The sequence below is a fragment of the Schistocerca nitens genome, chromosome 11 (genome assembly GCF_023898315.1).
Source record: "Schistocerca nitens isolate TAMUIC-IGC-003100 chromosome 11, iqSchNite1.1, whole genome shotgun sequence".
In the NCBI taxonomy this organism is placed as follows: domain Eukaryota; kingdom Metazoa; phylum Arthropoda; class Insecta; order Orthoptera; family Acrididae; genus Schistocerca; species Schistocerca nitens.
This window is the reverse complement of record NC_064624.1, coordinates 207096584-207114721: the sequence shown is the minus strand read 5'-3', so window position 1 is coordinate 207114721 and position 18138 is coordinate 207096584. Positions and strand designations below refer to the sequence as shown.

General features: G+C 42.4%; 1 protein-coding gene across 1 annotated transcript in view; it reads right to left on the bottom strand.

Moving 5' to 3' along the window:
- The window catches only part of LOC126212791 (uncharacterized), a 242136-nt gene that overhangs the window by 49007 nt on the left and 174991 nt on the right, over window positions 1-18138 (bottom strand). The window contains exon 2 of the mRNA XM_049940193.1: window positions 2786-3678. Coding sequence (XP_049796150.1) covers window positions 2786-3678 — 893 coding nt within the window. The remainder of the gene's footprint in view (window positions 1-2785; window positions 3679-18138) is intronic.

Below are 18138 nucleotides of genomic sequence, written 5' to 3'. Positions count from 1 at the left end.
TTAGAAACGAAAATGGTAGTTTGGGCCACTCAGTGTACCGCAAACCCACGCACACGGACCGTTATTTGCACCGGGATTCGAACCACCGCCCACAACAGAAGCGGGGTGTTATCAAGACGTTAGCGGACAGAGCTAGAAATATTTGTGAACCTGAGTTGCTCGACGCTGAGATGGAACATCTCCACAATGCACTACCGAAGAACGGATATTCGTCCGCCGAAATAAAACGTGCGTTGAGGCAGCCACGCAGAAATCATACTGACGTACAGGCTACTGCAAAATCTAAGGTTTTCCTGCCGTTTTTTAAAAATGTAACTGAAAGAATAGGGAGGATCTTGACGAAGCGGAATATTACCGTAATTTACAAGCCCACCAGGAAGATACAGGAATACCTTAGGCCTGCCAAGGACGCTCGCAAACCATTGGAAAAATCTGGAGTGTATAGGATCCCATGCAGCTGTGGTGATGTTTATGTGGGTACCACTAAAAGAACTGTTTCTAAACGTTTGGAAGAGCACGAGGGAAATTGTAGAAGAGGAGAAACGGAACGATCAGCTGTTGCGGAGCATGCTTTCCAGCCAGGGAACCACAATATTCGTTTCGAGGACACGCAAGTACTAGCGGCCACAAGCGGATATTAGGAAAGGCTCTACTGGGAGGCAGTCGAAATCGCTAAACACCCAAATAATTTCAACCGTAAGGAGGAGGGCGTCAAATTAAACGGTATATGGATGCCGGTGTTGAAGAAGATGTGTACCACCCGTCCACTACTGGGTGATGGCAACGGCGATCGACGGCGACGGACAGCGGCCAATTGCACTGACGTTTTCAAAACACGTGACGTCACGCCGCGGCGCGGGGGCGCGCGGACACGGAATTTAGCGGCAGTCAGTAACGAGCCAGTGGGTGTGTTGGACCTTCCATCAAGCTACGGACCCCCTTGAAGATGTCTCCCGCAGTCGGAGACGAAACGTTGGGAATCACCTCAGAATTCATCAACCGACCACGGCGTAACAGCCCGGATAATTATAATGGACATGATATTTCCGGCCGTGAAAGTTTACATTTTAGTATGTTACCTGAAAAGGCGCTTTTAGTGAAACTGTGTTATCAGAATGGGGAAGAGGAATTGAACGGGTGAAGGTCCGTTGACAAATGCAGCTGTGGCGAGAATGGTTTCGAAGTTCGAAGCCACGGGTTGTTTAGACGATAGACGCCGTAGTGGCCGACCGAGCACAAGGCGTAATGCTGCCGAGACAGTTCAGGAAGAAATGGAGGCTGTAGCGGGTTCGTCTATGCACGGGGAAGTCAGCGCTCGTGCAGTCTCACTTCGCACCGGCATTCCGTACACTACTGCTTGGTCGGCACTTGGGCGTACCCTCCGATGCTATCCGTAGAAAATCCATCGGCATCGTGAACTGTTACCTGGCGATTTAGTGAAGCGGAGGGCATTTGCGGTGTGGGCGTTTCAAAAGATGGCAGAAGACGACGATTGGTCGAGTAACGTGTTGTGGACCGACGAACCTCATTTCAACCACAACTGCAGAATTTGGGATACCGAAAATCCTAGAACTGTTGCGGAAACGCCATTGCACGACGAGAAAGCCACGGTATGGGTTGGATTTACCACATCTACCGTTATCGGGCCTTTTTTCTTCGAAGAAATGCGTGATTCTGGTTTTGTAACTGCTACCGTGACGGGTGAGAGGTACGCCGATATGTTACAGAATCGCATCATCCCCAGCCTGGCTGATAAACACCTGCTGGACCGTACAATGTTTATGGAAGATGGCGCTCCACCCCATATTGCTAGATGCGTGGAAGATCTTTTGAACGCGTCGTTTGGTGATGATCGTGTGCTCAGCCGCCACTTTCGTCACGCTCGGCCTCCCAGGTCCCCAGACCTCAGTCCGTGCGATTATTGGCTTTGGGGTTACCTGAAGTCTCAAGTGTATCGTGATCGACCGACATCTCTAGGGATGCCGAAAGACAACATGCGAGGCCACTGCCTCACCGTAACTCCGGACATGCTTTACAGTGCTGTCCACAACATTATTGCTCGACTACAGCCATTGTTGAAGAATGATGGTGGACATGTTGGGCATTTCCTGTAAAGAACATCAACTTTGCTTTGTCTTACTTTGTTACGCTAATTATTGCTATTCTGATCACATGAAGCGCCATTTGTCGGACATTTTTTGAACTTTTGCATTTTTTTGGTTCTAATAAAACCCCATTTCATTCCAAGCATGTGTGTCAATCTGTACCTATCTATCTACATTATTCCGTGTTTCATTCAGTTTTCAAATTTATACTGACTTTTTGATCACCCAGTACATAGATACTCTGCAAATCACATTTAAGTGACTGGCAGAGGGTTCATCGAACCACCTTCACAATTCGCTCTTATTCAAATCTCATATAGCGCGCGGAAAAAACGAACACTTGTATCTTCCCGTACAAGCTCTGATTTCCCTTACTTTATCTTGGTGATTGGGATTTCGTGAGAAGATTCCGTCGCAACGAAAAACGCCTATGTTTTAATGACTTCCAGCCCAAATCCTGTGTCATTTCTGTGACTCTCCCATATTTCGCGATAATACAAAACGTGCATATGTGTCAATTTGTAGCTCTCTATCTACATTATTCCGTGTTTCATTCAGTTTTCAAATTTATACTGACTTTTTGATCACCCGGTATTTTACATGTGTTAAAATGGCAAGTGCTCTCTGCCATGCAGTTCACAGTGGTTGACAGTATGGACACAGACATAGACGTGACCTACCTCTAGCGGCCCACCGAAAGCATAGCAGCAGCAGTGGTGGTGGTAGTGTCCTTCGCCGGGCTCCTTTCGCAGCAGGTGTCGGGCAGGACTCACGAGGATGTAGACGTCGCCTCTGATGGCGGCAGAGTCGGCGGCTCTGGCCAATAGTAGGGGCTCAAGTCCAGCGTCTCCACCATCTGCCGTCTGAGTCCCGACTGCCTCTCCTCGTGGACTCTGTGGTGGAAGCCCCGACTCGTCACGGTAGTGACCGGGAGGTTCGCTGTCCGGTGCGGGGGTGGTACGAGGTGGCGAGGAAGATGTGTCTCCAGTGGGAGATGCCTCAGACGCGACTTCCCTCCCTTCAGGAGTCGGCGACGAATAATCGCACGGGCTGTCCGAATCTGAGCAGACACAGCGAATACGTTCCGCTTCTGGTTCACTTAGAGACTCCCCTGGAACACTGCATTCGGAAGCCCATACAGAGGATGCACTTCGTTGTCCTGACGGCGGTCGGGCAGAGTGAAGTCCGAGATCTTGATCGAGCGAAGTTACCCACACGCGAGTCTCACTCTGAGGCGCTCTGAGTGGGGTGAAGCGTGGCGGTACTCCAGGTGGAGTCGCGCAGGTGGCGTCCCCGAGGTCGTAGGTCGCTGTCTGGCTCTCGCCACAGGGTGGCTCGAGAGTCGCTACCAAGCGGCTGGTGTAAGGTGTCTCGAAAGCCGGTCGCCGTGTGACGTCAGTTTGCCGAGGTGGTGCGGAAGTTTCTCCGGTGCGATCGGTGCTTCGAGCGGGCTGCGTCTGGTGGTGCCGGTGGCGTGGTGAATCGCTGCTGGAAGACTGTGTCGGTGAGGTGGTCCCCCGGTGTTCGACCACGGCTAGTGGGTGCCTGTCGGGTGCTTCTGCATCGCACCGCCCTGCAACCGAGATAAGAAAAGTTTTCCTCAGACACAGAGCCCAGTTTACCAGACATGTTCTTTAGTCTAAATCTACAAGCTGCGTTATGGTGTGTGCCGGAGAGTACTTTGAGTCCCCACTTTCACTTTCCGGCTTTCCTGTTCCAGTACCAAATGGGTCACGAGAGCGACTGAGGTAAGAACCTGTAAGAACTCCAACACCTCCAGTTTTACCTTCACGATCTTTTTCAGAACACATACGTAGGAGCAAACAATTTATTGACTGACTCTTCTCAGCATTTCAATAGCAAACCACACTGCAACGTACTACTCCTTGCTCTGCGACTGGAGTTAGTTGATCATTCCGGAGATGCTTTCTCGCTGACTAAATGAAACTGTCACGAAATCCGCTGTTGTTCTTTCGATCTAGTCGATCTCTGCTGTCAACCCTACCTGGTATAGAAACTGTCACGAAATCCGCTGTTGCCGGCCGCTGGTGGCCGAGCGGTTCTGGCGCTACAGTCTGGAACCGCGCGACCGCTACGGTCGCAGGTTCGAATCCTGCCTCGGGCTTGGATGTGTGTGTTGTCCTTAGGTTAGTTAGGTTTAAGTAGTTCTAAGTTCTAGGGGACTTATGACCTCAGCAGTTGAGTCCCATAGTACTCAGAGCCATTTGAACCAAATCCGCTGTTGTTCTTTTGATCTAGTCGATCTCTGCTGTCAACCCTACCTGGTATAGAAACTGTCACGAAACCTGCTGTTGTTCTTTCGATCTAGTCGATCTCTGCTGTCAACCCTACCTGGTATAGAAACTGTCACGAAACCTGCTGTTGTTCTTTCGATCTAGTCGATCTCTGCTGTCAACCCTACCTGGTATAGAAACTGTCACGAAATCCGCTGTTGTTCTTTCGATCTAGTCGATCTCTGCTGTCAACCCTACCTGGTATAGAAACTGTCACGAAATCCGCTGTTGTTCTTTCGATCTAGTCGATCTCTGCTGTCAACCCTACCTGGTATAGAAACTGTCACGAAATCCGCTGTTGTTCTTTCGATCTAGTCGATCTCTGCTGTCAACCCTACCTGGTATAGAAACTGTCACGAAATCCGCTGTTGTTCTTTCGATCTAGTCGATCTCTGCTGTCAACCCTACCTGGTATAGAAACTGTCACGAAATCCGCTGTTCTTTTGATCTAGTCGATCTCTGCTGTCAACCCTACCTGGTATAGATACCATATTGGCGGGCAGTACTCAAGTATTATTGATCTAATGAGTGTTTCGTAAGCTACTTGCTTTGGAAGAATCCTCAGGAACTGTTGACCACTCACAATCAATCTCAGTCTGGTATCTGCCTTACCTTAATCTGGTCGCTCCACTTTGTACGGACACATCAAGACTTAAGGATGTGAACTGCTTCTACGGATCGTTCGTCTAATCGTAAAATACCAAGTCTCTCCCATATTATTTATGAGCAGTATTTCATGTGTGTTTGGGGTGAATAGCCAGTCCCTACACCAAGTATCGAACTACTGCAGGTTTTCTGCATTTCGCTACAATTTTCTTGCGTTGCTACTACTATGTATGCGCCAGCACCTTGTTCGAAAAGCCTCAAGGAACTTCCAACTTTATCCACTAGGTCATTTATATACGAGGATCATTCAATAATGAAAAAGACAAATTTGTCTGCAGAAAAAGCGTTTATTTTTACAAAACAAGCCTTTTCTACTTTTCAACCTAATCCCCTTTAACATTTATGCACTTTTTCCGATGGGCTACAATCTCATTTATTCTGGCTGCAGAGAACTCCTTATCTTCATGTTTGAACCAATTTCAAAGAAACTTTTCCACGTCCTCATTGTCCTGGAACCTCTTCCCAAGTAAAGCCTCCTTCAGTGACCAAACAAAAGGAAATCACTAGTTGCTAAATCAGGACTGTAAGGGGTATGAAGCAATACTTCCCAGCCCATTTTGTCGACGTTTTCACGGGTTAGTTGAGCAGTATGAGGACGTGCGTTGTCTTGCTGGATAATCACACCCCTCCTGTGAGATCCACGACGTCTCTCTCTCTCTCTCTCTCTCTCTCTCTCTCTCTCTCTCTCTCTCTCTCTCTCTCTCTCTCTCTCTCGTGGCTGGCTTCAGCTTGTTTAAAAGCAAACCGTAGTAGTATTGGCTCTTCGTTGTACGCTGCTCTTCGAGATAATCACAGAAAAGTGGACCTTCAGCATGCCGAAACACCAACAAGACTTTTCCAGCCGATGCTTGGGATTTGAATTTTTTCTTGACAGGTGATTTGGTGTGCTTCCACTCCACGCTTTGTCTTTTTGATTCTGGCTCATAATAGTGAACCCAAGTTTCATCACAAGTTAAAATTTTGTTGAGGAAGTGCTCACCTCTTTCATAACGTTCCTTTAGCTCCGTACACACTCTGAACCTTGTTTCCCTGTGTTGTCGCGTCAACTCGTTTAGGACCCATCTAGCACATGTATTGTGGTACTTCACCTTGTTACAGATAATGTTACGAACTGTACCAGTACTAACTTGAACCTCATCAGCTATCATTTCCACAGTCATACGGCGGTCGCCACGAATGACGTCATCAGTCCGACTTTCAAGTGAGGGAGTTGAAACTGCAACTGGTCGGCCAGAACGGTGTTCGTCACTCACTGAGTCGCGACTATTTTTGGACTGCTTTACCCACTTGTAAAAATTTGCACGATTCATACAGCCTTCGTCATAAACTGTAGACATTCTACATTACATATTCACTAGTTTCTCGCCTTCAGCAAGTAAGAAACGAATAACAGAACGCTGTTCAGCTAATGTGGACGTTTCAAGCGGACTCGCCCTCTTGAAATGTATTTTTGAGGTTATGAACAAAACAATGTTGATACATCAGCTGATCAGGGTTGATCCCAGTGATGCCAACTTAAACCTATAAAAGTTTTTTCGGCAGACCAATTTGTCTATTTAATTACTGAATGACCGTCGTATGTAGCGTTGCCAAAACGTCAGTGGGCAGTTGGTTAAAAGAAACCAGAAGTAACAGCCAGGCGTAGTACAGCAGGAATTTTTAACCCGTGAAACTGTTATTACCGAATGGTTATGATTACGCCTTGACAAATTGGAATACAAAGCAATGAGAAACAAAATAAACAATAATCAAACTAGCTGGTTCCCAGAATGAGATTTTCACTCTGCAGCGGAGTGTGCGCTGATATGAAACTTCCTGGCAGATTAAAACTGTGAGCCGGACCGAGACTCGAACTCGGGAACTTTGCCTTTCGCGGGCAAGTGCTCTACCAACTGAGCTACCCAAGCACGACTCACGCCCCGTCCTCACAGCTTTACTTCTGCCAGTACCTCGTCTCCTACCTTCCAAACTTCACAGAAGCTCTCCTGCGCACACTCCGCTGCAGAGTGAATATCTCGTTCTGGAAACATCCCCCAGGCTGTGGCTAAGCCATGTCTCCGCAGTATCCTTTCTTTCAGGAGTGCTAGTTCTGCAAGATTCGCAGGAGAGCTTCTGTAAAGTTTGGAAGGTAGGAGACGAGGTGCTGGCAGAAGTAAAGCTCTGAGGACGGGGCGTGAGTCGTGCTTCGGTAGCTCAGTTGGTAGAGCACTTGGCCGCCAAAGGCAAAAGTCCCGAGTTCGAGTCTCCGTCCGGCACACAGTTTTAATCTGCCAGGAAGTTTCAGCAATGAAGAAGTTTATCGCAACATAGAAAACATAAATGAAACACTACGAAAGAGGCGACTGCTATTTTTTGGACACTTATACTGAATGAACAGCAACAGGTTAACCAAACATTTTTAAATATCTTTGGGACAAGAAGACAACAATAGCCTGGATTCAAGAAGCAAGGAAAGATTTGGAAACAAACAGCATAAGTGAAGAAGATACTATAGAAAGAGAGTGTTTCAAGAGGAAAGTGTTAAAAATGGAAGGATTCCAAGGCAAGAGGGAGAAGAAAATAGGATCAAAGTGGTCTGAGGAGAGGAAAAGGATACATAGCGAAAAGATGAAAAAATAGTGGAGGAAAAAGAACAACAAAGATGGAAGTATTGAAATTGGTGCGTGGTCCTTAGATGACCCAAGCGAAGAAAGAAGAGGAGTATAAAAGCACGTTACGGTGTATTAATGACGACGGAAGACAATTTGAACATAAAAAATAAATTAAGTATTGTCTATATTTGTAATGAAACATACATTTAATCTTTTGTTTAAATCTGTGACCAGTGGCTTTTGCGCCACCCTGTTTCGTAATAGTTAATGATGCTGTACCAGTCCGTTGCGACACACCCGAAGTGACATTCACATCTGAAAACTTGTCTTCGTTCAGGGCGACGTGCTGTGCTTTTCTTGCTAGGAACTCTTCAATCCAGTCACGCAGTTGGTCTGATATTTCGTACGCATACATTTCGTTCATTAGGCGGCACTGGGGAGAGGTACGGAACGCCTTCCGGTAGTCAAGGATCACAGTACATACCTGACCGCCCGTATGTGCTGATTTCTGCGTCTCGTGGACGAAGAGAGAAAGGTGGGTTACACGATCATTACTTCTAGATCCATGTTGGATCCTGCAGATATGTCCACAACACGCGAGCATTACATGTGATCAAAAATTCTACAGTGGTATCAGTTATACAGGGTGGTCCATTGATAGTGAATGGGCCAAATATCTCACGAAATAAGCATCAAACTAAAAAACTACGAAGAACGAAACTCGTCTAGCTTAAAGGGGGAAACCAGATGGCGCTAAGGTTGACCCGCTAGATGGCGCTGCCACAGGTCAAACGGAGATCAACTGGGTTTTCTAAAATAGAAACCCCCATTTTTTTATTAGATATTCGTGCAGTACGTAAAGAAATATGAATGTTTTGGTTGGACCACTTTTTTCGCTTTGTGATAGATGGCGCTGCAATAGTCACAAACGTATAAGTACGCGGTATCACGTAACATTCCGCCAGTGCGGACCGTATTTGCTTCGCGATACATTACCCGTGTTAAAATGGACCATTTTCCAATTGCGGAAAAGATCGATATCGTGTTGATGTATGGCTATTGTGATCAAAATGCCCAACGGGCGTGTGCTATGTATGCTGCTCGGTATCCTGGACGACATCATCCAAGTGTCCGGACCGTTCGCCGCCGGATAGTTACGTTATTTAAGGAAACGGGAAGTGTTCAGCCACATGTGAAACGTCAATCATACCTGCAACAAATGCTGATGCCCGAGTAGGTGTTTTAGCTGCTGTCGCGGCTAATCCGCACATCAGTAGCAGAGAAATTGCGCGAGAATCGAACGTCAAAAACGTCGGTGTTGAGAATGCTACATCAATATCGACTGCACCCGTACCATATTTCTATGCCCCAAGAATTGCATGGCGACGACTTTGAACGTCGTGTACAGTTCTGCCACTGGGCACAAGAGAAATTACGGGACGATGACAGATTTTTTGCACGCGTTCTAGTTAGTGACGAAGCGTCATTCACCTACAGCGGTAACGTAAACCGGCATAATATGCACTGTTGGGCAACGGAAAATCCACGATGGCTGCGACAAGTGGAACATCAGCGACCATGGCGGGTTAACGTATGGTGCGGCATTATGGCAGGCAGTGTAATTGGCTCCCATTTGGTCGATGGCAATCTAAATGGTGCAATGTATGCTGATTTCCTACGTAATGTTCTACCGATGTGACTACAAGATGTTTCACTGCATGACATAATGGCGATGTACTTCCAAGATGATGGATGTCCGGCACATAGCTCGCGTGCGTTTGAAGCGGTATCGAATATCATATTTCATGACAGGTGGATTGGTCGTCGAAGCACCGTACCGTGGCCCGCACGTTCACCGGATCTGACGTCCCCGGATTTCTTTCTGTGGGGAAAGTTGAAGGATATTTGCTATCGTGATCCACCGACAACGCCTGACAACATGCGTCAGCGCATTGTCAATGCATGTGCGAACATTACGGAAGGCGAACTACTCGCTGTTGAGAGGAATGTCGTTACACGTATTTCCAAATGCACTGAGGTTGACGGACAAAATTTTGAGAATTGATTGCATTAATGTAGTATTTACAGGTAATTACGCTGTAAGAGCATGCGTTCTCAGAAATGATAAGTTCACAAAGGTACATGTATCACATTGGAACAACCGAAATAAAATGTCCAAACGTACCTAAGTTGTGTATTTTATTTAAAAAACCTACCTGTTACCAACTGTTCGTCTAAAATTGTGAGCCATATGTTTGTGACTATTACAGCGCCATCTATCACAAAGCGAAGAAAGGTGGTCCAACTAGAACATTCATATTTATTTACGTACTACACGAATATGTAATAAAAATTGGGGGTTCCTATTTAAAAAACGGAGTTGATATCCGTTTGATCTATGGCAGCGCCATCTAGTGGGCCAACCATAGCGCCATCTGGTTTCCCCCTTCAAGCTGGACGAGTTTCGTTCTTTGTAGTTTTTTCGTTTGACGCTTATTTCGTGAGATATTTGGCCCGGTCACTATCAATGGACCATCCTGTATAGTCCCACAGGCCATTACTCGGGATAGGCAGGCCATTTTACAACATGTTTATCCATCATGCATTTGCTGTTCGAGAGTTTTTGCTATTTGGCGAAAAAGAAAGAGAAGTGCTTAATTTGTTGCTGTCTTTTCAAATCAGAGAAGGTAAGCCACTAATTTGATTTACATCTGCCATTTCAAAAACACAAATTTTTGACCGCGGTCACCCTACGTGTTTTAAACTTTGCGGCAGTTAGGGCATTATCGAAACAATGGCACGTCTTCACTACTCTCTGGGACTGAGTGCGAACGGGGACTCACCACCGAAGACAATTCTACTCCAGTCAACGAGATCCCAGGCCACCCATGAGTCTGGAGACGCCGCAAACATTCCGCCCGACAACCAGGTCTGCTGGTCTGGGGTGAGTTTCATTTCGTAGCGCAACCTCTTTGTTTGTCATGCACGGCACACTTACATCATAGTGGTACGAACACGACATTCCACGCCTCGTTTTGTTGCCCTCCATGGGCAGCCGTCCCAGGCTCGCATTTCAGCAAGATAATGGCCGACCACACACGACGAGAGTTTCTGCTGTTTGTGTTCGTGCTCGCCAAACCCTATCTTAGCCAATAAGGTCGCGGAATCATCATACAATAAGAATGTTTGTAGCATTACGGTCAGGGCACTCCAAACATTTTGACCATCTACCGCGCCAGTTGGACAGAATTTGGCACAATATGCCCGAAGAGGACAACGAACAACTCCATCAGTCAATGCCAGACCGTATAACTGCTCGCATAATGGACAGAAGAGAACCAACGCGTTACTCAATTTGTGAAATCCTCTCTCTTCCACAGATCACGCGATTTTTCTGAAGTTGTAATTATTTCTATGTATGTGCATCTGCGATTTCCTTCCTGTTTGGATAATTCTTTCATAATGCGTCTTTTTTTTCCCCTTACAGCTGTAGTGTGTAACAAGGTAATTATCCCCTCAGGGGTAAAATGAAATTTCCTTAGAGGTAAAAACCAAAAGGTGTTTGATTCCGTTCCAGCCATGAAACTCTATTTTTAAAATACCGTCATCACCATATCATCATTATAACAATTACGTAAGACTAAAACTGATTACATAAGGTATTTTTTCTCCTTTATGAGCATTTATGCATGATACTATGTGGTAGAAGTTACTGGTTCCTCTTACAATCCACTCACTATAAACATACTTTGTACTTCGTACCATACATCGATAACACTAAAAGTGAGGCATATAGTAACAAACGATAAATGTCTCATGAAAATGTCTTCTCCAAGTTCTAGACAGTTCGTGCAATAGACCAGAAATTGCTTCACTACTGACATCAACATAGACAAATGAACATAATGGTTAGTACAGTGTTGTATACGATATTATTATTATTTCTTTCTTTTCTCAGACGCTATGTCTGGTCAAAAATGGAAAGTGACGCGGACCTTGATCAAGCGTGACTTCCTTTTAACTGTACGTTATATGTTACACTGCATTTAGGAACTTTTGGGTAATTGAACATGTATCAATAATTACAGATTTCTGAAGTTGGGTGTATGTGTTTGGATGTAGCTGTATTGCGTTGATGTACTGGTGGTTATTGTGTTGTATGACTCCTGTAGTTGACAGTATTACTGGTACAATGTCAGCTTTATCCTGATGCCGCATGTCCTTTACTTCCTAAGCCAGTTGGATGTATTTTTCAATTTTTTCTCCTGTTTTCTTCTGTATATTTGTCGTATTGGGTATGGATATTTCGATTAGTTGTGTTAATTTCTTCTTTTTATTGGTGAGTATGATGTCAGGTTTGTTATGTGTTGTTTTATCTGTTATAATGGTTCTGTTCCAGTATAATTTGTATTCATCATTCTCCAGTACATTTCGTGGTGCATACTTGTATGTGCGAAGGTGTTGTTTTGTAAGTTTATGTTGTAAGGCAAGCTGTTGATGTATTATTTTTGCTACATTGTCACGTCTGCTGGGGTATTCTGTATTTGCTAGTATTGTACATCCGCTTGTGATGTGATCTACTCTTTCTATTTGTTGTTTACAAAGTCTGCATTTATCTCTTGTGGTATTGGGATCTTTAATAATATGCTTGCTGTGATACCTGGTGTTTATTGTTTAATCCTTATTGCAATCATGAATCCTTCTGTCTCACTGTATATATTGCCTTTTCTTAGCCACGTGTTGGATGTGTCTTGATCGATGTGTGGCTCTGTTAGATGATACGGGTGCTTGCCATGAAGTGTTTTCCTTTTCCAATTTACTTTCTTCGTATCTGTTAATGTTATGTGATCTAAAGGGTTGTAGAAGTGGTTATGAAATTGCAGTGGTGTAGCCGATGTATTTATATGAGTGATTGGTTTGTGTATCTTGCTAGTTTCTGCCCGCTCTAGAAAGAATTTTCTTAAATTGTCTACCTGTCCATAATGTAGATTTTTTTATGTCGATAAATCCCCTTCCTCCTTCCTTTCTGCTTAATGTGAATCTTTCTGTTGCTGAATGTATGTGATGTATTCTATATTTTGGCATTGTGATCGTGTAAGTGTATTGAGTGCTTCTAGGCCTGTATTACTCCATTTCACTACTCCAAATGAATAGGTCAATATTGGTATAGCATAAGTATTTATAGCTTTTGTCTTGTTTCTTGCTGTCAATTCTGTTTTCAGTATTTTTGTTAGTCTTTGTCTATATTTTTCTTTTAGTTCTTCTTTAATATTTGTATTATCTATTCCTATTTTTTGTCTGTATCCTAGATATTTATAGACATCTGTTTTTTCCATCGCTTCTATGCAGTCGCTGTGGTTATCCAATATGTAATCTTCTTGTTTAGTGTGTTTTCCCTTGACTATGCTATTTTTCTTACATTTGTCTGTTCCAAAAGCCATACTTATATCATTGCTGAATACTTCTGTTATCTTTAGTAATTGGTTGAGTTGTTGATTTGTTGCTGCCAGTAGTTTTAGATTATCCATGTATAGCAGATGTCTGATTCTGTGTGGGTATGTTCCAGTAATATTGTATCCATAATTTGTATTATTTAGCATGTTGGATAGTGGGTTCATAGCAAGGCAGAACCAGAAAGGACTTAATGAGTCTCCTTGGTATATTCCACACTTAATCTGTATTGGCTGTGATATTATTTGAATTTGTTTGGATATTAAGTGTGGTTTTCCAATTTTTCATTACTATGCTTAGGAACTGTATCAATTTAGGATCTACTTTGTATATTTCCAATATTTGTAGTAACCGTGAGTGGGGTACACTATCAAAAGCTTTTTGGTAATCAATGTATGCGTAGTGTAGTGACCTCTGTTTAGTTTTATCTTCCAATAATATTGTTATAATAATAATAATAATAATAATAATAATAATAATAATAATAATAATAATAACCATGGAGGCCCGGGAAAAGAATAGGCCTCCGGGAAAAGAATAGGCCTCCGGTATGTTCTGCCAGTCGTAAAAGGCGACGAAAAGAACAAACCACTAATAGGGCTAACCCCCCTTTTAGTGTGATTAGTTGGTTCAGGACAGAACTAATGAAGCCTCGGACAAGCGCCGTCACGGTCGGGGACGGCGCTTGAACCCTATGCCCGCCCACAATGGTAACGACACTGCTAGCCAACTGGAAAATGATTTAAATCCAAATAGAGGTGTTTTGCAGGATATGCTTCCTGCAACCACCCTAGAAGGAAAACAAAGACAGAGGATGAGATGGTCAGATGAAGTTAGTCGACACCTCATGGTCTGTTATTACCAAGCAACAAACCTAGGAACCAACACAACTGGATACAGATCACAAGTATACACAACATTTATTACCAGATACCCAGAATTAAAATTCTTAACAGAACAACGACTAGCTGATCAGATACGTGTAATAATCAAAAATAACAGGATACCCCAGTCAGAATTAGAAAACATCAAACAACAAGTACAACAAATACTAGAACAAAATAATGTGCAATCAGAAGAAGAAGAAAATACAGTAATGGACTCAAACATCCCAGAGCAAACAAACTAAGAACAACACACATCAATTAAACAATCAGAGGAAAACGACATCTTAAGACAGCCACCAGAACAAGCACAAATAGAACACGAAGTCACACACATGTTAGATATAGAAGAGAAATTTCAGCTGACATATATAGAATACAAAGACACAAATACACACATTAGACCATTCTTGCATAGACCACCAAATAACCCACAAGTCCAAACAACAACAACAACTATCATACACAACAAAATAAATGAAAATACAACAATGGAAGAGTTACAACTACTGGTTTATGTAGGAGCACTCACTACACTAAATATACACACTAGGCAGAGATCAGAACCAACCAACACACAGAAGAAACCCACAAAACCAGCATGGCAACACAGGCTACAGATCAGAATAGAAAAACTGAGAAAAGACATCGGACAGCTAACACAATTTATAAGAAATGAAATATCAGACAAAAAACGAAAAAGGTTAGGTAAAATCTCACAACAAGAAGCAATAGAGCAATTAGATGAAAAGAAGCAGAAGTTACAAGCGTTGGCCAAACGACTTAGAAGATCCAAAAAAAGTGAAAATAGAAGGAAACAAAACCAAACATTCAACACAAACCAAAAGAAATTTTACCAGACAATAGATAACACACACATTAAAATAGGCAATCCACCAAACATAACAGACATGGAACACTTCTGGAGCAACATATGGTCAAACCCGGTACAACATAACAGGCATGCACGGTGGATACAAGCAGAAACAGACTCATACAATATGATACCACAAATGCCTGAAGTGATAATTTTGCAACATGAAGTCACCCGAGCAATTAATTCTACGCACAATTGGAAAGCCCCTGGAAATGATAAAATGGCAAATTTCTGGCTAAAGAAGTTCACCTCAACACATTCACATCTAACTAAATTATTTAACAGTTACATTGCAGACCCATACACATTCCCTGATACACTTACACATGGAATAACCTATCTGAAACCTAAAGATCAAGCAGACACAGCAAACCCAGCTAAATATCGTCCCATAACATGCCTACCAACAATCTATAAAATATTAACTTCAGTCATTACACAGAAATTAATGACACATACAACAGAGAACAAAATTATAAATGAAGAACAAAAAGGCTGTTGCAAAGGAGCAAGAGGATGTAAAGAGCAACTGATAATAGATGCAGAGGTGACATATCAAGCTAAAACTAAACAAAGGTCACTACACTATGCATACATTGATTACCAAAAAGCTTTTGATAGTGTACCCCACTCATGGTTACTACAGATATTGGAAATATACAAAGTAGATCCTAAATTGATACAGTTCCTAAACACAGTTATGAAAAACTGGAAAACCACACTTAATATCCAAACAAACTCTAATAATATCACATCACAGCCAATACAGATTAAGCGTGGAATATACCAAGGAGACTCATTAAGTCCTTTCTGGTTCTGCCTTGCTCTGAACCCACTATCCAACATGCTAAACAATACAAATTATGGATACAATATTACTGGAACATACCCACACAAAATCACACATTTGCTATACATGGATGATCTAAAACTACTGGCAGCAACCAATCAACAACTCAACCAATTACTAAAGATAACAGAAGGATTCAGCAATGATATAAGTATGGCTTTTGGAACAGACAAATGTAAGAAAAATAGCATAGTCAAGGGAAAGCACACTAAACAAGAAGATTACATATTGGATAACAGCGACTGCATAGAAGCGATGGAAAAAACAGATGCCTATAAATATCTCGGATACAGGCAAAAAATAGGAATAGATAATACAAATATTAAAGAAGAACTAAAAGAAAAATATAGACAAAGACTAACAAAAATACTGAAAACAGAATTGACAGCAAGAAACAAGACAAAAGCTATAAATACTTATGCTATACCAATATTGACCTACTCATTTGGAGTAGTGAAATGGAGTAACACAGACCTAGAAGCACTCAATACACTTACACGATCACAATGCCACAAATATAGAATACATCACATACATTCAGCAACAGAAAGATTCACATTAAGCAGAAAGGAAGGAGGAAGGGGATTTATCGACATCATAAACCTACATTATGGACAGGTAGACAATTTAAGAAAATTCTTTCTAGAACGAGCAGAAACTAGCAAAATACACAAGGCAATCACTCATATAAATACATCGGCTACACCACTGCAATTTCATAACCACTTCTACAACCCTTTAGATCACATAACATCAACAGATACGAAGAAAGTAAATTGGAAAAAGAAAACACTTCATGGCAAGCACCCGTATCATCTAACACAGCCACACATCGATCAAGACGCATCCAACACATGGCTAAGAAAAGGTAATATATACAGTGAGACAGAAGGATTCATGATTGCAATGCAGGATCAAACAATAAACACCAGGTATTTCAGCAAGCATATTATTAAAGATCCCAATACCACAACAGATAAATGCAGACTTTGTAAACAAAAAATAGAAACAGTAGATCACATCACAGGTGGATGTACAATACTAGCAAATACAGAATACCCCAGAAGACATGACAATGTCGCAAAAATAATACATCAACAGCTTGCCTTACAACATAAACTTATAAAACAACACGTTCCTACATACAAGTATGCACCACAAAATGTACTGGAGAATGATGAATACAAATTATACTGGAACAGAACCATTATAACAGATAAAACAACGCCACATAACAAACCTGACATCATACTCACCAATAAAAAGAAAAAATTAACACAACTAATCGAAATATCCATACCCAATACAACAAATATACAAAAGAAAACAGGAGAAAAAATTGAAAAATACATCCAACTGGCTGAGGAAGTCAAAGACATGTGGCATCAGGATAAAGTTGACATCATACCAATTATACTATCAACTACAGGAGTCATACCACACAATATCCACCAATACATCAATGCAATACAGCTACATCCAAACATATATATACAATTACAGAAATCCGTAATTATTGATACATGTTCAATTACCCGAAAGTTCCTAAATGCAATATAACATGTACCGTACAGCAAAAAGGAAGTGACGCTTGATCAAGGTCCGCGTCACTCCATTCTTAACCAGACTTAACGTCTGAGAAAGTAAAGATAATAATAATAGAGTGGTCAGACACAAAGCATTAACAGCTCGAAGTGTTCCAGCGTATGCCAGTTCAAAGTAGGAGTCCAGCAATCAAGTGATTTAGGAACAGTGAGTGTAGGGAATAAATTTTAACTTTGTAGGTTTTAAAAGGGACTACAGGACGCATGGGGTAACTCAAGTGTCGCTAGAGAGACAAGTTGTCCATGAGTAGAATGTAACACAACACCGCCCAAACACAACACTGCCCAAACACAACAAATGGGAAACAATAGCGTGTTCAAAATTTATATATGTGAAAATAGATGGCAGGAATGAAAATAAAATCTAGGAACTTAACAGGAGCATGATCTATGATATGCAGTGACAGAGCACATGATAAAGAAGCTTGTTAGATATGAGCAGTTCCAACTGTCTCCATGACTCATTAATTCCTACAGAATTTAAATGTCATTCAACTTTCATCATTTCAAAAAATAAAAGTCCTTAGACTTATGACAGATGTGAAAATTACCGATCAGTTTAGTAAGTCAAAGCTGCAAAATACTAACGCCAATTCTTTGCAGACGAATGGAAAAACTGGTAGAAGCCGAGCTCGGCGAAGATCAGTTTGGATTCTGCAGAAATGTTGGAACACGTGAGGCAATACTAACCCTAAAACGTATCTTAGAAAATAGATTAAGGAAAGGCAAACCTACGTTTCTAGCATTTGTAGACTTAGAGACAGCTTTTGACAATGTTGACTGGAATACTCTCTTTCAAATTCTGAAGGTGGCAGG